Source organism: Bombyx mori, chromosome 26 (genome assembly GCF_030269925.1).
Source record: "Bombyx mori chromosome 26, ASM3026992v2".
In the NCBI taxonomy this organism is placed as follows: Eukaryota; Metazoa; Arthropoda; class Insecta; order Lepidoptera; family Bombycidae; genus Bombyx; species Bombyx mori.
Window position 1 is genome coordinate 10,422,959 of NC_085132.1, and position 20,879 is coordinate 10,443,837.

Below are 20,879 nucleotides of genomic sequence, written 5' to 3' on the forward strand. Positions count from 1 at the left end.
GCGATCCCAAAAGAATTGAACTACAGATTCGCTATCAGCGGAGTCGTAAGACTTATTAGAAGATAATAATTTAAATATACTATCAAGCTCTTATTTCTAGAAGGTACGAATATATCTTGACTTAAATACGCATTATACTCGTAATGCAGAGTAAAACCTCTATTTTAGGGCTCAAAAGCTGTTTTCTTACCGAAATGCTATGACCATCCTTGACCTTTGAGATGTATGTCTCAAGTCTGTAGTAAATACGCAAATTATATTTTTTGTGGATTGATTTTTATTACACGATGTTATTTCTCTATATAAGCAGGTTTTTTTTAGAATAAATAGTACCTGAGGAATTTGAACTTAGTATACTAGGTATCTAGTTTATTAAGATATGGCACCGTCCATGTTAGTTTGCTTATTCCTCTCCCTGCAAGGTTGCCTGGAAAAGATCGCTTTCAGCGATAAGGCCGCCAATTTATGTCACCGTCTATTATTTGTTTTATATGCTTATTCTGTAGATGTGGTATTAAATAAAGAGTTAGATTATTATTATTATCTTATCATCCTTTAGGACACCACGACTTTTAAGTACTAATGCATAATCATGCTAATATAATACATTATATTATACATATATATATTATACATTAATCTACATTTTATATCGATTCGAAAACATCGATAGTAACACCTGTGAACGGCCATCTCTAAACCAAATATCTCCATCTCGCTTCCACGTATAGCCGCGTTTCGCTCATGCAAGTCGAAAGCTAAGTGCAGTCGTCCTTGACTCTGAACTCGGTTTCAAAGAGATATACCGTTGGTTATCTTGTCTCTTTTAGATCTTAGAAAAATGCGTACGTTAGAAAGGGACGGCTGCTCTGTCATTGACCGTAGGCCGTAGGTTCGGAAGGATGAGAAATAAGGACAGTTATGTTTTAAAATACAGTTATTTTAAGAAAAGAAAAAAAAAATATGTATTCCATTTGGATATCAGAAATATGTTTATCGCATGAACAATTTTAATGTGCGTAGATAAGTTTTATATAATAGTTAGATAAGTAAGAGTACTTTTACTTAAAGGGCTATTAATGTGGAAATGTTAATTTAGTGGAAAAAAAACATATTTCTTTGCGCAAATTCGAATGGTGTTTCGATATAATTAAATCAATCTATTTCGTCTATAATTGGTAAAAGTTAAGAATTCTCTGTGTTAGAAGCACGTTGAATTTTAAATTTCTTTGGTCTATCTTATCAGAAACTTAATTGGATCTCAGGATACTAATGAATAATCGACTTGGAAAAAAAATATTGAATAACTCACCTGGAATACGAATATTTTTCGACAAATAGGGAATTTTACGGTAGGCGGCGCGGCGGCTTGGCTCTGTCCCTGGCATTGCTGAAGTCCATGGGCGACGGTAACCACTCACCATCAGGTGGACCGTATGCTCGTCTGCCTACCCATCATCCCAGCTGATTAATGTCTCAAATTAATTATGTTCATTATTTCATTTCACTCCATATTATAATTTTTCATAAAGATAAGAATATAAATTTAAATAAGACATGACTTAAAGGTCTTAGCTACCATATCATAAAAGCCCTTAAAAAAAATTTGGAATCCAATTAATCTTAGACGCCGTAGGAATTTCAAAAAGGGATCACAGAAAAAAAAATACAATTTTAAATTTGGAACTCTGGTACATGACGTTCAAATTCCCGCTTACGTATGCGCAACACGCAAGACGCTAACAGAAAATAATGAATATAAATTCGATTCCCTTATTTCGCCACCGCTATCGAACCACACTCGATATTGTGCAGTGCTCGTGTTGGACTGTTAAATCTGAGGGGATTGGTTCTGTAGGTGAGGGGCTATTTAAAAAGACTCAGCTTCATAATTATACTAACTGACCTGGCAGTCTTTGTATTGCCTCAATCGATAAATAAAAGACGTAAACTTTTGTATAAAATAAACTTAAAACAAACAAAAGGAATCCGTGCGACGGGGGACACATCAAAGGAAAAACAAAAGTGTTATTTTTATTTAATTCCGAGCATTTTAGTATTTATTTTATACCTTTTAAATCTACCCTGGACTTCCAAAAATAATTTTAGACCAAAATTAGTCAAATTGAGCCCCGGGAGCTCACCTACTAGTTAAGGTTACGCTGGAATAGCTTCTCAAGGCTACCAGTTTAGGTAGGAAGAAAAAAAAAGATATTCAAACTCCAATAGCTCGCTCCCTGTTCGCCACCAAAAAAACTATTGAGGAATCTCTGGAATGTATGAGTATTTGCTAATGAGTGAGCTTTGTATTCCCTTATCGAGGTTGTGTCTTTTAACTTCACTGCACTCAAAATATTCCTACCGCCCGATTATCGTGTCGTACCATCTTAACCTTCTTCCGAAAGCATAGAGTAGCTATTTATGTAGGTTTTTGACTTGATTTAACTTAATTTAAGTTGTAAACCTTTTACGATTCAAAAATAATTTCCAGACATTAAGAAAACATATATGGAAAAATCATATAAAATAAATGTTTAATCCTTTGACTGCAATTTAGGTCACCGTTGCCCTACGCACTGAAGTAATTATGTCGATTTCTGTCACTGAGGCCTCATGTGAGTCCGCACGGGTAGGTACCACCACCCCGCTTATTTTTGCCGTGAAGCGGTAATGCGTTTCGGCTTGAAGGGTGGGGCAGCTGTTGTAGCTATACTGAGACCTTAGAACTCATATCTCAAGGTGGGTGGCGACATTTACGTTGTAGATGTCTATGGGCTCCGGTAACCATTTAACACCAGATGAGCTCCACCCAACTAATCAATAATAAGATATCTAGATAAAATCTCGTCTACCCATCTAACCAATAAAAAAAACATTGGACATTTGGAATTTAATTTATGTAAAATTAAACTCTGGATTTATGATTGATTGTTTTATTTTATGCGACTTGCTTGCGTGCCTGAGTGCAATGGCGAAGTGGTTCTATAATCTATGAAATTTTTGAAATACGGATGACACAAACGTCGGCGCGAACACACACACACACAGAGAAATTATATGTTATCGGTACAATATATGTATATAAAGGATATTGAAAGCATTTGCAGTGTCAGGGGAATACTTTATAAAATATTTAGCTTTAGGAACATAAATCTGTTAATACTTTATATGTCTGGTTATTCTCTAAGCTACCGTAAAACGTATTGCATTTTGCACTAGACACTACATTTTTGTCGACTTAGAACTTTATTTTGCTGTATATGTATTTCATATCTATACTTCTATACTTATAATATTATAAAGAGGAAAGATTTGTTTGTTTGTTTGTATAGAATAGGCTCCGAAACTACTGAAAAGATTTGAAAAATTCTTTCACTGTTTGGAAGTTACAATATTCCCGAGTAGCATAGGCTAAAATTTTTTTAGAAAAAATTAAGGATTCTTACTAATAACTCCAATAATGTAATCCAAGGTGTAAAAAATTACCTAAAATATTCTTTATATCGCTTGCCCTGCGAAAACTATTGATGATAGAATAAAATAATGTACTACCACTTTATAGAACACATTATTATTTACAAAAAGTGTCGCGACAGCATATGTCCAACTGTTATAGTTATGCCGCAATAAGTGTTCTTTTATTTAAAAAAATAAAACAGCATCAAATATCGTTGAAATTTTTGTTAAAGACTCGAGCGGAGACGGAGCGGGCCACTTGTCTTAAGTAAACGGTATATATCTGTTTATTGCATGTATATATTTTCTTTAATAACTGTATTGCTCATAGTACACCGCAATATACCTGCTGTAGCTTTATCTTTCAGAATTTCTGTAAATAAAACGGTTGTCTGGGAGAGATCGCTTTTAGCGATAAGACCGCCTGTTGTACTGAGACCTTAGAACTCATATCTCAAGGTGGGTGGCGGTATTTACGTTGTAGATGTCTATGGTCTCCAGTAATCACTTAACACCAGGTGAGCTCATCCTCCCAACTAATTAATAAAAAATAAAATATCTAGATAAAATATTAGACGGTATATTTCATCATAACTAAAATTGAAGATAGGTACTCTGTTTTATCGTCGATGTGCTACCCATGTGATCTTAAACAGACACGTCACTGCATGCCACGAATAGCCCTTTTCAGGTCTCGCTCTACGGTATGTTACAGAGCTTAGTAAGTACCATGGAAGGGAGTTTATTCTAGAGTCGGACGCTAGGGAAATTTGCGGAACAGGCACCGATTCTGGGTACCAAACTTGGACACTATTTCGATGACGTGTGACGCGATCGTAAAATATCTCACGTAAAATAATACATCTAAACCACAAGAAAAACTTCTCCATAATATAACCCATACTGTTACATCTGTATGATATTATTCGATGCATTTAAATCTGAATTTCTTCTTGCAAATGAATATGTCACAGGAAACGTCAGACGCACGCACGGCCATATTTATTTATAACGCGGAGCTATAGCGAAATAGAATTTTATGGAATCAATATTTTCCCTGTTTGAAGTTATACTTCTTTAGGCGCGTTATGAAAAATTTATGAGAGTGCAGTTTTACGATGCGCGCCCACCGTGATACAAAATTAACAGAAATGAAGTTGCCCACTAAATCGCTCATTACAATACGACCGACGTAACTTGGCGAGTCTGAATATAGCCGCAGGTGAACTTTCGCGCATGTACACTCGTAAAAAAAGTGTTATTAGCGTTAAATATTTATTATTAATTAGTTAATTTATAAAAAATAAGAAATAAATTTAATAAAAATAAAGTATAACTTCTTACGCGCGTACATAAGTACACGCACCCCTTTTTTTGTTATTGCGCCTCTGCACCCAACAGTTGTCCGTGTGATTATGAAAATTGTAAAGTATTAAACGTAATTAAACTGTAAAAGCAGTTTTAATTATATCTACAATACGCAAAGACCAAACAAAAAAAACACAAAGATGGATATCGTTGAGATTGTCCCCTTGCGTAAAGAGTTTTAAGGTATATTTTATAAAAAAAAAAAAAAAACGAAAGACACTTATAAAACACCTTTGGTCTTGCTTTCCTCCTATCTCTCCCAAATCAGAGTGCTTAGTACGTGTTTTTTAAGGTTCTCGATAGCGTAAAAGTTAACTCAAATTTGTATGCAGTAAAAAAACTCGCACTTAGCCCACTGTTGCATTATTACAACAAGTAATATTTAATTTTCACATAGACGTCATACGGGAGATGGCTTGGACAGAGTTTATTTATATATTTTTATTGCCCTTGTAGGCAGACTAGCACTGCTGGTGAGTGGTTACCGTCGCCCATAGACTTCAGCAATGCCAGGGGCAGAGCTAAGCCGCTGCCTACCTATTGTATATACTATACTACTATACCAAGAATATTCTTGTAAGCATGTTGAAGCACCTGCCTCCGCTGCGGGAAGAGGTTTCTCTGCACGCGAGGTGAAATACCATATTTTGAAATGAAATTATAAGTTTATTATACAATCAAACAGCACACCGGAAGTTTCACTCAAACAACGATAAGGAACTTCTGTCCAAATACATTTTCCAGCCAGTCTTCGCCGAAGGCAGACAGACGCGCGTCGAAAATGAAAATAAATCATTTTTTAGTTACTGTACTGTTTTTCGTTTTGATTAATTTGATAAATGAGGTGAGTTTAGTTCAATTTTTTTGGTATGTCCTGGTATGTGATGAGGTCGATGCAAGTCCATACGGGAGTCATACGTTGACTGGACGGTCTGTCGCATGAGGTTGTTGATTCGTTCTATATACAGTGTGGACGAGCTCACAACCCACCACGTGGTTACTGGAGCCCATAGACATCTACAACGTAAATGCGCCACCCACCTTAAGATATAAGCTCTAAGGTCTCAAGTATAGTTACAACGGCTGCCCCGCCCTTCAAACCGAAACGCATTACTGCTTCACGGCAGAAATGGGCAGGATGGTGGTACCTACCCGCGCGGACTCTCAAGAGGTCCTACCACCAGTAAAATACTGCAGTGTTGAATTTTCGTTAGTTTATTTATAAGGAAGGTTAAAATACTTAAACAATTACCGATTATAATCATAATTAGTGATTTAAAGCCAGTGGGTTATTGCATGACCAACGTGGGCTACCGCTTTCTACAAGAGAATAGAATAACTTGACGTTCGTCCCCTATGACAAATACGACTTCATTCGTTAATTCGACGTAGTTCCTACTCTTAATTAAAATTACCATTAATCGAATTGAAAACGATTATTCATTATCAAAATAATAGAATAATTTACATACTAACGATTATAAAAATTAACAAAATTAATTAAAAGACTCAAAATTAAATAATTTTCATTATCTAAAACAGGCACTTTAAATGAATAATTTGATAATGAAAATGAAAGTCTTAGAATGATTCCAACGCGAACTTCAAGAGTCGCTATGACCATATTTTATATATAAGTTGATTTTGGTAAGGTTTGTAGATTTCAAATAAAACTTTTTTTAATTATTTATTTTACTTGGGCAAACACCCAGAGCGTGTTTGCTAGTATTTATGGACATAGTAGTCCATAGTAGTCCAGGGTAGTCCATGGTAGTCCATAGTAGTCCGTACTTATGGACATAGTAGTCCATAGTAGTCCATAGTAGTCCAGGTAGTCCATGGTAGTCCATGGTAGTCCATAGTAGTCCATAGTAGTCCGTATTTATGGACATAGAGTCCATAGTAGTCCGTGGTTATCCATAGTAGTCCGTATTTATAGACATAGTAGTCCATGGTAGTCTATAGTAGTCCGTGTTTATGGACACAGTAGTCCATAAATGTCGCCACGTCATAACCGCCACTCATGTTCAGGTTAAACTGTGATTTTGTTAATTACGTCTTTTTCACCCTTCAAACTGGAATACATAATTGGTTTGTTATAGATATGGCTAGGCTAGGCACAGTCATCCTTGGGCCCGCGGTTTGCTCCCAGCATCCGCAGACCTTCAAGTCTCACATATCTCGTGCGCACCCTAGACAGCGAATTACAATTTTGGATTATTTCAGGTACAAGGCGCCCGAAGGCACGCCGAATTAGTGAATTGGTTTGGCAGCAATGAGCTGATAGATTCGATGAGAGTAAGTCTTTTATTGGCAAAATCTACGCCCGTCTATTTTGTATCTGGATGTAATCTTTACTGGTGGTAGGATCTCTTGTGAGTCTGTACGGGTAGGCACCACCACCCTGCCTATTTCGGCCGTGAAGCAGTAATGCGTTGCGGTTTGAAGGGTGGCGAAGCCGTTGTAGCTGTACTTGAGACCTTAGAACTTATATCTTAAGGTGGGTGGCGCATTTAAGTTGAAGATGTCTACGGCTGTGAGCTCGTCCACCCATCTAAGCCATAAAAAAAAATCAATGACGTAATGACAAGCAAATAATTTGCATATGGCTATCGCTAGGCAGCGGCTTGACTCTGCCGCTGGCATTGCTGTAGTCCATGGGTGGTGGTAATCTCTCACCATCAGGTGGGCCGAATGCTCGTCTGCCTACAAGCGCAATAAAAAAAAAAACAAGAAGGTTTTAAATTTTTCTTTCAGTTAATTCTATACATATCCCGCTCTTATGACCCCTCGTTTACAGAGCACGATTGGATGTCAGGTTTATAGAAAAGTGTTATTTATCCTTAATCAGTGGTAGGTCGCGTCTTGTGTTTGAGTATCCTACTTATTCTCCCACGGATTAATAAAGGTTAGGGCAGCTCTTGAACAAAACAGATAAGACTTCTACTCCGCGTTTTAAAGTGGATGATTCATTCACTACTAAGCACTTTCTATCAGGGGCGCTGTAAATTCCTTCCTCCAAACATGCAATAAGACTAATAACAAAAGTCCGATTTGCATGAATTTTAATCGTGATTCAAACCCCTATCCACAGGAAACTGACGTGACACCGACCACAAGACGAACAGTAACGAAATTGAAGAAGAGATATAAAAAGAGAAAACCGACAAAGAAGAAACGGAAAGATAAAAAGGACGAGAAGAAAACAAGGAATAAGGAGAGACAAGAGAAGAAATTCGTAAAGACAGTCGTTAGAGAGAACGAGAGAGCGTACAACACGTCTTCTTCGGTAGAAAGTGGAGACATTAAGAAACCGGTTGACATTATTGTACACATTAAAATGCATGAGTAATACACGTTTGTTTGTTTTTATTTTTTTTATTTTTTTATATTTATTTATTTAGACACACCAACAGCAATACACACAAAACATTCAAGCTTAAAATTAACATATATAGAATTAAGTACTGGTATGTAAGCCAGTTACAGGCATGTACAGCAATCTCTTATAACACACTATGACATGTTACAGCAATATATATATATTTGAAAACAACACGAAAACAAGAGCTAACTACACACACTACTAACTTCACAGATTACTAAATAAGAAATAATGCACATATTTATATAGTAAAAAATTATAAATAAAAATTATAAAACTATAAAAAAATTAAAAAAGTCGAGCGCGGCAATGCAAAAAATATAAATACATAGAACAGACTGCGCAATGTAATCAGAATGACATTCTCTCATCAATTATAAGCAAAGGAACTTGGATACTAGTTTGTTTTTGAGACCAGGACACGTGTCGTTAAAAATGTCAATGCCGTCAATTAATGCACATATTTGGTTAAATTCACTACATATCTTTGATAAAGGGGAAGATATAGGGGTTTTCAAGATACAACCACTCTAATGAATGTTTGGGATTACGATATTACGATATTGCTCGTTAGATCGACGGTCTAAATGTTGTTGTTCGGAACATAGTATATGAAAGCTTATCGTGAATCTGTCATACATGTTATATCTTTTGTCGAATGATACTTACGGTCACCAGAGAACACATTAAAAATGTCCTGGGAAGTGTTTGTTAAGATACTTTTTTTACTGGTTTTACTATTTTTAGATTTTTACTGGTGGTAGGACCTCTTGTGTGTCCACGCGGGTAGGTACCACCGCCCCGCCTATTTCTGGCGTGAAGCAATAATGCGTTTCGGTTTGAAGGGTGGGGCAGCCGTTGTAACTATACAGAGATCTTAGAACTTATATCTCAAGGTGTGTGGCGCATTTACGCTGTAGATGTCTATGGGCTCCAGTAACCACTTAACACCAGGTGGGCTGTGAGCTCGTCCACACATCTAAGCAATAAAAAAAATAAAAAATAAAAAAAAAGATACATTTTAAGAATCTCAATTATATAAGTGAACTAGCGCCCCGCCCTCGCTTCGCTTCGGAAACTATTATTTATTATTGATTTCTCCACTATTTAATGGATGTTATTATACATATAAACCTTTCTCTTCTTCTTCCTTCAATTACTATATCTATTAAAAAAAAAACGCATCAAAATCCGTTGCGTAGTTTTAAGGATTTAAGCATACATAGGGATATAGGGACAGAGAAAGCGACTTTGTTTTATACTATGTAGTGATTAGTTGTCACACAAGGATAGATTTTATACATATATACCTACGCTATATGTCAATTAGAGCCCATAGCAATGATACATAAAGAATAATATTGTATTTTAAATTTTATATATTTATGTAATTTATAAAATGTACTATATTTAACTATAAGTATGGACTTTAGTTTTGTCGTATATGGTTTTACAGCCATGACTTCACCTTTATAACCAGGCATCATTGTCCTTTTTGTGCGTACAGAGTTGTCTTAAAGATGTCATTTTTACTGGTAGGGCGGGTTGTGAGCCCGCAGGGGTAGGTACTACCGCCCCGCCTATTTCTGCCGTGAAGCAGTAATGCGTTTCGGTTTGAAGGTTGGGGCAGTCGTTGTACTGTAAAACTGAGACTAACAACTCTTGTCTCAAGGTGGGTGGTGGCATTTACGTTATAGATGTCTATGGACTCCGGTAAATATTTAACACCAGGTGAGCCGTGAGCTCGTTCACACATCTAAACAAATAAAAAAGCAATTAAACTATACTTATAGTATCTATGTCAATTTTTCAGTTTCTTACGTGAGGTATTTAAAGTAAATCGGTTTTAACACGTTCAATGCAATAGATAAAGGAAGGTATAACATAAGTAATCACTCCCAATATAATCGCGAGGGATTAGCTTAAGAAGTATAAAAACAAATATTTTTCGAACTATCTCCAAATCTTTATTAACAAGAAATATCCTTACCATTAAAGTGAAGAGTTAACTAAAATCGCAGTGGCGACCAAAAAATCTAATGAAAGATGAGATGTCAGCTTTTCGTGAATAAAGCTAATTTGTTTTTTATCCTGAACTTAATAACTTAGATCCCAAATTCCTTCATTATTTAAGCTTTGCAGTTATTTTTTAGGGTCAGCATTCCATATGAACCTTTAGATCGTACTAATAAAAACATCTATTAACAATTCTTTCTCTCAATCTTTAATAACCATTTTTAATTCGAATTCCTCGTCGTCATTTTCTTTCGGTTTTCATTTTTAGTCATCTTTCTTTTTTGTGTCTTTTCTTTCTGTCTTCCATATTTCTTTTTCAATGCGCTCAACAATTTCCGTTTTCTTTTATCCGTTTTGGGGTACTTTCTGTTTATTTCTTTTAAGATGTGTTCTGCTACATTTTCCGTTATGGCTTCAGCGTGTCTCGCGAACTTGAATAAAATAAAAGTTCTTTAAAAAAAAATATTTGTTTTCTATGACCTATGGAGTGTTTGAAACCTAAATAATATAATCTAATATATAAAATTCTCGTGTCACAATGTTCGTTCCCATACTCCTCCGAAACCGCTTGACCGATTCTCATGAAATTTTTTATGCATATTCAGTAAGCCTGATTAAGTAAGGCAAATAATTGAGAAAAGTCGGGAGTTTAACATGCCAATACTCTTGTGTTTCATAGATTACACAAAAGCTTTTGATTGTGTTCGGTGGGACTGTTTGTGGAGAATTCTGCGGGAAATGGGCGTACCTCAACATCTAGTATCATTGATTGCTAGCCTTTACCGGGATGGTGTGTCTATGGTTAGAGTGAATGACGTCATCTCGGGACCTTTTAAGCCGGAAAAAGGTGTGCGACAGGGGTGCATACTTTCTCCTATTCTTTTCAATGTGTATGGAGAATATGTAATGAGAAAAGCCTTAGAGGAGTGGGAGGGGGGCATCTCAGACGGTGGCATAAAAATTAGCAATCTGAGATATGCGGACGATACCACGCTTTTCGCGTCATCTGAGAAGGAGCTTGCTGACCTATTCCGTAGAGTGGAGTATGAGAGTAGTTTGGTGGGGCTCTCCGTTAATAAGTCCAAAACAAAGGTCATGATAGTGGACAGAACCAGTCAACTCTCTAGAACTGGAGAGCTATCAGATCTAGAATTCGTCAGCGAGTTCATATACCTCGGGTCCTTACTGACCGACCGCGGAGGCAGTGAGGGAGAGATAAGGAGGAGGACGCAGATGGCCAAAACAGCGATGACCAAGCTCAAACGAATATGGCAAAATCGCAAAGTCTCTAACGTCACGAAAATGAGACTCGTCCGAACCTTAGTTTTCTCAATCTTTCTCTACGGGGCAGAGTCCTGGACAATTAAGGCATCCGAGCGCAAGAAAATAAATGCATTTGAAATGTGGTGCTGGAGACGAATGCTCCGAATTCCGTGGACGGCCAAGAGGACAAATAAATCTATCCTGGATCAGCTTCGCATCCGAGTCAGGCTCTCAACAATCTGTTACCAGAGGATCCTCAGCTACTTCGGTCATATTGCCCGCCGACAGTCAGATAACTTGGACAAAGTGATTATGACGGGCAAAGTAGAAGGAAAGAGACCCCGCGGCCGATTACCTAGCCGTTGGTGTGATCAAGTAACCGCTCTAACTGGGTTGCCAGTCGCAACCGCCATTCGAGCAGCTGAGGACCGGACGAGATGGAAACAGCTCACGAGACAGGCAACAGTCAAGTTTCAGGGACACGACCTTCAGCAATGAAGAAAGCGACGAAGAAGAAGAAGAAGAAGCCTGAGAATCGGCTACTATCTATTTTTCACACCCCTAAGTGATTAGGGTTGTCCACCCCTAACATATTTTTTTTATTTGGACATTTTTTTTTGTTATAATGAGGTATTATGTGGTTGAATGAGGTTTTGTTATTTTTATTATATATTCCCTCATCGTTCACAGCACTACATACCTCTTTCACTCATTTACCACATCCTTACACACTTACAATAAGTTAGTTTTTTTTTCTACACTAGAAATTCCCTAGAAATCTTATATATGGCAAAACAATGTTTGCCGGGTCAGCTAGTCGTATTATATAATCAATGTTGCTATCCACTGCGCAGAGGACAAGAAGGAATGATGATGATGATGATGATGATTTATTTTATTTCAGACAACAACAACAAGTCTATATATGTACATAGTATCATTGAAACATATATAAAATTAACAAAACCAATCAAATAAAAAAGATACTCTTTACTTAAAGATTATCAGTTGGATACATTTAAAATATTCCATTCAACTGATACTTACTTCGAACCAACCATTATTATTATTATTATTATTATGTATTAAACACTGCCACGCCTGGGAAGACGGCAGGACACACTCCGGCGAGGTGGGCAACAATCGGCCGGAGCGTTAGGGACTATTGGGAGAGAAACCGGCGAACTATACGGGCATTGTCGAGCAAGACTGCTTTTTGCATTTGGGCCAGCACCGAATTTTTGTTGAGACCAATAATTATTATTATTATTGTTATTTAGTCCGCAAGTGAACTATGGTACAATGGTTCAAGTGCCGACAGTCATAATGGGTTGTTAATGCCTTCAGGATGCTGTTAGAGCTGGCCCGGACCCGGCGAATCAGGGATGTGCACCTTTTTCGAATGGTCGTATAGAAACAATCGAATCTCGGAATGGAAGATGGAACATAGCCCAAACAAAAGTTCTCCGTGAAGGTCACGGATCCCCAGCAGTAAGGAACACGATGTAAGAAGCAGTAACCGTACTGCTTAATCTGCTTGCGACTAAAAACGCCCATATTGTGAGCTTCACTGATGTTAGCAGCGCACCTAGAAGATTTTTTAGTCGATTAAACGATGTCACGGCCTACTTAATATTAAGTGGTTACCGGCGTCCATAGACTTCAACGGCGTATATGCCGCTACCTACCTTGAGATATGATTCTCAATTCTGCAGTACAATGACTGCTTCACCCTTATAACTGGTACTTATTACTGCTCCACGGCAGAAATAGGCGGATTCACAAGATGCCGTAATGGACAATCTCCCGGAAATGTGACGGACTGTTCATCCTTCTAACGATAGCCAGCAAAAGGACATAATTTTCACAATGAGCTCACTGGAATAGAACCCGTGCCCTGTAGCCACATGTACAGTGCAACATTTTAATAATAAGGCTGCGATACTCACTCTCTCGTTCTTCGATATCATTTCATCGTATTTATTATCCTTGTCTATTTTCATTTCATTATTATTCGAGTGTGTGCTGACCTGAAAGTAAAAATAATTTGTCGATCTCCATACAAAAAGACCTGTCCTGATAAGACAGCTACTCCTATTCTACTAGGATGGTCACCTATTGGACTTCATTGTCTTGAGTCACAGAGGTGGCTCCCTAAGGTAACCCGAGTCTACTTGCTGAGTTTCCGGCCAGTATCGATTTGCAGAGAACTTTAAGGTATAAGCCCATAATTTCGGTACAAGCACCTGAAGTACTAAACATAAGATCCATCGACTTACCGATATCTCTTGGTTCAAGATAGACATTAAAGCGACGTACTTTTTTTGCAGCAGAAAATATTTGAAAAGAAAATGGTACATTACTTGATTGTTAAATACCCTCGGCATAAATATTTCTCAACCTGCAAGGACTATAGAAACAGAGGGACTAGATATCTTATATGCACTGGGCAGATCTTATCTTGGGAAGCCCTTCACACTACTTTCTCGCCTTTTAGAGCTGTTAGTGAACCAAATGATGTAATGCCCCTTCTATATGTTGGGATATAGGAGAAGCGGAATTTAACTTTATGAACCCTTGGCGTATATTTCAGAATTCAACGCTTGATATTCATTATTCCTATATCTTTAAAAAAAGATGGGATCGGCTGATCCGTTCCTTTTCCTTTATCGTATCACTCTTGTCAGAGTGGTCGTGGTCGTTATTCAGCATCATTGGTGTGGGCAGATTTTATGCGCCTTATGAGCAATCGTCACTCCTCCTGGTTTGTGGTAAGCCTGGTAAACTCATGCAAACAGCCGCCAACTGCCGACTTGATCTGGTTGATCCATCGTATGGACAACTTTCCACGCGTGTGTATTTTATTTCTTCCATAATGAAAGCTCATTGGTTAATGATACAAGGAAGAGGTAGACGGTCAGCGCTCTCGCGGCCGGTCACCCACAAGATGGACAGACTTTATTAAGTCATTTACTAAGTGCTCCCTTACTGAATGTACAAGTACCGCCACAAATAGAAAGAGATGGAGAAGTCTCTCAAAAGCTGCAACCAAGCAATAAGACATACATAACCACGACCGAGGATATATAGGAATGGCGCAAGATAATACAGGAGAAAGTTGTAAGAGGAGGCTGCGACCCTCAGCATTGAGGATTATCGATGAAAGGAGGAGGAACCACGACCAATCCGCCAGGAGTGAGAAGTACGACTGAGAAGAATTTTATTAGATTGGCCAAACTTAGATCCAAAGAGGCACTATGTGCGCTCCATGATGTGAGTTGGTTACTAGAGTAGATAAGCTTGAGATATTATTATAATAAAATAATTGTTTATTAATAAAGGCAACGGCTGTATTTGAGACCTCTAATGGCTTTGAAAAACCAATCGTGTGAGAAACTCTAAAAGCATTTTACCTTATTCAAATGCAGATCCTTTGAATTTGAGCAACAAAGTTCAATCAAATAAATCTGTACGAAACACATAAAAACAAAACGGGAATACATTTTTTTTTTTGCAATACCAAAATTGATATTTGAACGTTTCGTTTTGAATGCGATGACTTTTACTTCGGTCTTTTATGGCCTAGTGCATAATGATTACAGTAATTCAACTACAAAAGAAAATGTTTGTAGTATGCTATGTTTGTACAATGTTGTTGAACCAGGCATGTATGTCCATTGTCGTTTGCAATGCTATTGTTTGTATTTTGGGTTAGATTACTTACCTATTATCGGCAAGTCTAATAGTTCTTTTTTTAAATATTGCGAATGCGAGTTGTTTCTGTTTGACATATTCAGGGTTTTTGTCGATAGGCAAACGATTTTATTCTTCATCTGTTTAACAAGATGGTGTATGAGCTTACGAAACATCTGATGTTGGCTGGTAACTGGGTCTTGTAGACATTAATAATATAAATATCGCCACTTACCTGGACATATCAGTTCTCATTATCGATTCTATAGTACAATGACCTATAGTACAATAAATACCTTCAAACTAAAACGCATTAACGTTTTACGATAGAAATAGGCACAACAGTGGGACATGGGTAGGTATCACCGCTTTGCCTATCTCTCCATTTTCTATTTATTGCTCGATTTTCTATCTATAGCCACATGGGTATGCGGGCTTACAAGGCGACCAGTAATAATGCAAATTAACAATTTTACGTGTTACGGTAATTTTTATTATACGACATTCCTTCATCGTTGAAGTTATTCATGATATGAGTCCTAATATATATTAAGTATATATTAAATTAGAAAAACTGGTACCTGTCTGTGGAATTTAAACACCGGTACAGTGTCGCATTGCTCGATACGAATGCAGGGCGCGTCTTATCTTTTACGCCACGACGACTTCAAACGACCTCATATCAAGATATTAAGTAACATTACTGGACTCCATATTCACCTTTAGGTGTGAGGATGAAGCTTAAAATGCATTGTCATTGCCGGTGCCACCCTTGCCGGTGCCAGAATCATAGCAAGGATGGCAAAAAAGCGGCGATTCGGAAAATACTTCTATTGTGGTTGAACTAAGAGAATATAGCGGCGGCTAAAGCTGCTAGAATTGGCTTAGATCAAGTATCTATATTCTTAGTTAGATTGCTGCACACACTATCTATATAGCTCTCTGTTTTTTCCCCTACCCTTTTGCGCTAACCACGATCACTTGTAAAAGCTTTATTTTTCATGAAGACAGCATCTGTTGCCTTTCTCAAGAGCTATGTCAGTCATTAATGAAATACATTTAAAATTCTCAAGTAAATGTACCAGTTCCAAGGAAAGTTTGCTTAAAAAAAACCCTAATGTTTATTCTTCTGCAGGCACTAAGTTAAAGTAAAATTGAAGCATCTAGCATGAGTGGGCTTGTGTTTAGTATAGGGCTTGCGATTCTGTCATCATCACTACATAGTATAAAACAAAGTCGCTTTCTCTGTCTCTATATCCTTATGTATGCTTAAATCTTAAAACTACGCAACGGATTTTGTTGCGGTTTTTTTTAATAGATGGAGTGATTGAAGAGGAATGCTTATATGTATAATAACATCCATTAAATAGTGGAAAAATCAATAATAAATTACAGTTTCCGAAGCCACGTGAGGGCGGGGCGCTAGTTTAGTGTAAACGCATAATTCGATTCGACCAAGACCATGATGATCTCAAAAATCCATTTAACAGCAGCTTTATAGCCGTTATCTTGAAGTGTCATGTCTTCAAGTTTCTAATACTATGGTAAAATGTTTTTTTTTAAACAGACTGGCATTTTTTGTCGATTGGTGTGAAACGAATTTTTAAATGGTTTATTATACGTACAAACGAACTGATTGTTTTCGAAATTTAAAATTGACTTTCTGGATTTAAGTAAAGCATTTTTTTGTTAAAATTTTACTTTTCGAAAAAAAAAAAAGTAAACCTCTTATATCTGAAAATCGTTTTTCTTACTTGCTTACATAGGTGAATGAGTTCACGGCCCGTCTAGTGTTCGAGCCCTATAGATGTCAACAGTGTAAACCCATCTAGAGACTTGACTTCTGAGTTTCAATTTTTATAGTACCTACAACGCCTTTTCTTTTTTTTTTTTTTTTTTTTTCGGGCCGGGGGCCGAACCTCCTACGAGGTCCCCGCGCCTAGGGGGCGCGCGGGGTATGTGAGACTCAACGATCTGCAGGTGTTGAGAGCAGATCGCGGGCCCAAGGATTTTAGGGCCCACCCACTAAACGACTCCCCTGCACTCTTACACCCGACGTCCGATCTCCGTCCGGGGTCAGAACCCGTTCAGAGTAGGGGGGTTCCCGCGGTCAACACTACAACCAGACACGCGGCGCCACCCCGAGGACGCCCGACCGACGGGTCGTCGAGGCGATAGTCGACGACCAACGACGTCGGTCTCCGCGGTACGGCGGCCCTACCAGGCCGCCCGGGCGGTGCCGCTGGTGTTCCGGGATACCCCGCTGGGCCAGAACCAGCCTGCCGGGTCGGAACGCGATACACCGCCGACCGGGTTGCTCTTCAACAGTATGTTCGGCGACGACAGCGACGACGAAAATTCGCAGTCCGCAGCCGCCGACGCGCCGTCCCGTCCTCCTGGTGCCAGCGCGCTAGAGTGACGGTAGCGTGCGGCGCAGCCTCAACCCCCTTAGGTCGCCCCGTGACCATCACCGGGAGGAGACTGCCTCCTCATAGGGGCTGGAGCTGGACAAACGCCCTCCTCCGACCCCCGGCCCGACGGCGGCGGCACGGCGCCGAGAGGGAAGAAGAGCTCTCCCTCTCCCGTTCCGCCGCCTCCTTCTGCGAGATGGTGGACTCGCAGAAGTCGAGCATCGCCTGCCAGGACTCGTCGCTGCCGAGCATCGTAGCCACGACGGTCGGAAGCGACAAGTCCGGTCCTATTTTTGCAACGAGGACGCGGCGCTGCTCCGCGAAAGCGGGGCAGTACGCGAGAGTGTGCTCCGCCGTGTCCTCGTTGCAGCCACTGCAGTGGTGGCACTTCGGCGTCGGCTCCCTCCGGGCGACAAGGTGCAGGTAGCGACCGAAACAGCCGTGTCCCGTGAGCACCTGTGTCGCTCGGAAGGTGAGACGTCCTCGGTCGCGATTCACCCAGTCCGAGAGGACCGGGCGGATCGCCTCGACGGTCCGTCGCCCGTAGGCGGGGTCCGCCAGGCGGCGAGACCACGCCTCGAGCACGGCACGCCGAGATTGAAGCTTCCGCGCTCGAACTTCCGCCGCGCCAGGACGCGGCTCCCCCCTGGAGCGAAGATCGCATCGCCACGCGTAATCCGCAGCGAGCGCCTCCGCCTCCAGGTCCCAGGGGGGCGTCCCGGCGAGCACGCACGCCGCCTCGAACGAGACGGTGCGGTACCCGCGAACCGCCCTGACCGCAATCGCTCGCTGTGGCCGTCGCAACGCCGCGACGTTGTCGCGGGTCAGGGCGTGGCACCACACGGGAGCCCCGTACAGTGTCATCGACCGCACCACCCCCGTGTAGAGGCGGCGCACCACCGCGTCAGGCCCCCCGACGTTCGGCAACAGCCGACTCAGCGAGCCAGCGGCTGCCATCAGTCGGGGACCTAATCTTTCAAAGTGAGCGCGGAAGCTCCAACGACCGTCCAGTACGAGACCGAGGTACCGCAACCCGGTCGCCTCAATCTCGACGCGAACGCCTCCGATCACGAGGTGGGCCCCCTGAGGCGGCGCTCTCCGGGCCCCGTGAAACAACAGGGCCTGGGATTTATCGAGCGCCACCTCCAGACCCAGCCTTCGGATCCTGCCGACGACGAAGGCCACACCCGCACAGGAAAGACGGGCAGACTCGCGTAAATCCTTCCCCCGGGCCACGACCAAAGTGTCGTCAGCGTAGCAAACTACACTCAGACCCGGGAGAGGAGCGCTAAGGGCGCCCCGCAGGACCCAGTCATAGCTGATGTTCCACAAGAGAGGGCCAAGGACCGACCCCTGTGGAACACCGCGCTCGACGGGGAAGCGGAGCACCGTCCCACCGTGCCCAGTGCACACAACCGACCTATCCTCGAGGTAGGACCCGACTAGCCGACGGAGATACGCAGGGACGCCGTGATACTCCAGCGCCCCCGCGATCACCGACCAGGGCAGGGTGTTGAACGCGTTGGCGATGTCCAAGGACACCGCCAGTGCAACCCCGCCCCGGACCTACAACGGCTGCCCCAACCTTCAAACTGAAACGCATGACTGCTTCGCCACAGAAATAGGCAGGGTGGTGGTACCTACCCGTGCGGACTCACAAGAGGTCCTACCACTAGTAAAAATCAAATCTAAGATAGTAAAATGCTTTGTCTAAGGGCGTAAAATTGTGGACAGTTATGGTTAGATAGTGGACCACCATATTGCCGAAATATGCCGCGGGTTAGTCGGGTGCACATAATTATTTACGCTTCAATAAGTCCATAAGTAGACATTAAGCACCAAGACAAAATGGAAACTTGTTCGTCGCTCGAATGTTGGCCCAATGTGGGAATCGATACTTACCCCTTGGCCACAGCCGAGAGCGGTGCGAATTGCGGTGCGCCGTGAGGCGCGGCAAGCGTGAGCGGCGAAAACAAATGGTAGACAACCTATGAAGTATGCCACAGCTACTGGCGGTGCGTTTTGCGGTGCGTTGCGAGGCGCGGTGAGAGGTGCGTGACATCTGGCGGCGACGAGCTGCGCCATGTGCGAGTGAAACAAATGTACTAGCCAATATCGAGGCGGCCACAGTTCAGAGCGGCGCGCGCGGCGGTGTCGGTGGACGCATTGAGGCATCGCGCGACCGAAACAAACCATTTTGTTTTTACCGCGCGTTGAGCTAATAAAATCTAATGGATGTGGAACAATTCGTTAGTGAAATACTGAGTAGACCAGAAATATGGGTGTCAAAACATCCACATCATAAATATAGGCATGTTATAAAAAAAATGTGGGACGAAATAAAACAACAATTTTCTGGTAGTAATGGTTTCATAGATACTCTTGGATAGGATTATTGAAATAAAATTTGAAATTTGAATTGATTTCATATTCTAGATGCTTGAAACGATGTCGCGTGCTTTTTTTTTGCCTTTACACTTTTCGTAAAAATACGAAATTTATTAGTTATAATACCAAACGCGTACTGAATTGTGACTCTTGCCCGGGATAATGTTTTGTCAAAAATTATTTGTTCTAAATACGTGCACCTCTGACGCCGCCGCCGTCGCAACTAGTCTAGCTGTGGCATACCCCCGCAAATAGCACCGCTCGCCGCGCCTCGCAACGCACCGCAAAACGCACCGCCAGTAGCTGTGGCCAGGCCGGGCTCAACAAAAACAAAAATTAAGCTACGGACCGCATATTTCGAGGTCCATATTCGGCCATATGTGACAATATACTCAATATTCATGGATGCTCACCGTCTGCCGACATTACAATATAGATGGCTACATTTGTTAAGTTTTTGTTGTGAAAATTAACGTTTAGATGATTTATTTGATGTGCCATTATCCCAATGCAATCCTGAGAGGGAGTTTGAAATCGTGCACGGCAACAGACAACTCTACTAAACGGATTTTTGCCCAATGCTCACTAATGCAAACTGTTTTTTCTAGTCCTAAATTACATGTGCCATTATCCCAACGCAACCCTGAGAGAGAGTTTGAAATCGTGCAAGGCACAGGACAAACTCTACTAAAAAGATTTTTGCTCAGTGCTCACTAATGCAAAATGTTTTTTCTAGTCCTAATCATGTTTATGGGACGTGTGTGCATAAATCTCAATAAACACTGTAACATGTTTTATCGAATCTGCTCAGTTGAGAAAACATACTTGGAATTTGCGTAATTACTGGTTATAGGACCTGTGAGTCCGCACGGATAGGTACCGCCACCCCGCCTATTTCT

General features: G+C 40.8%; 2 protein-coding genes across 2 annotated transcripts; one reads left to right on the forward strand and one right to left on the reverse strand.

The window, feature by feature from the left end:
* Nucleotides 1-5,563: 5,563 nt before the first annotated feature.
* On the forward strand, nt 5,564-8,180 carry LOC110385176 (uncharacterized). Its single transcript, XM_021347939.3, has 3 exons — nt 5,564-5,668; nt 7,051-7,122; nt 7,919-8,180. Exons 1-3 carry the CDS (start codon nt 5,606-5,608, stop codon nt 8,174-8,176), a joined length of 393 nt encoding a protein of 130 aa, XP_021203614.1. The 5' UTR covers nt 5,564-5,605; the 3' UTR covers nt 8,177-8,180.
* Nucleotides 8,181-10,153: 1,973 nt separating this feature from the next.
* Nucleotides 10,154-15,034, reverse strand: LOC101739122 (uncharacterized). The gene is made up of 3 exons (XM_004926043.3): nt 14,902-15,034; nt 13,438-13,518; nt 10,154-10,656 (listed from the first exon to the last, which is right to left on the reverse strand). The coding sequence occupies exons 1-3, from the start codon at nt 14,989-14,991 to the stop codon at nt 10,447-10,449; spliced, it is 381 nt and encodes a 126-aa protein (XP_004926100.1). The 5' UTR covers nt 14,992-15,034; the 3' UTR covers nt 10,154-10,446.
* Nucleotides 15,035-20,879: the final 5,845 nt, after the last annotated feature.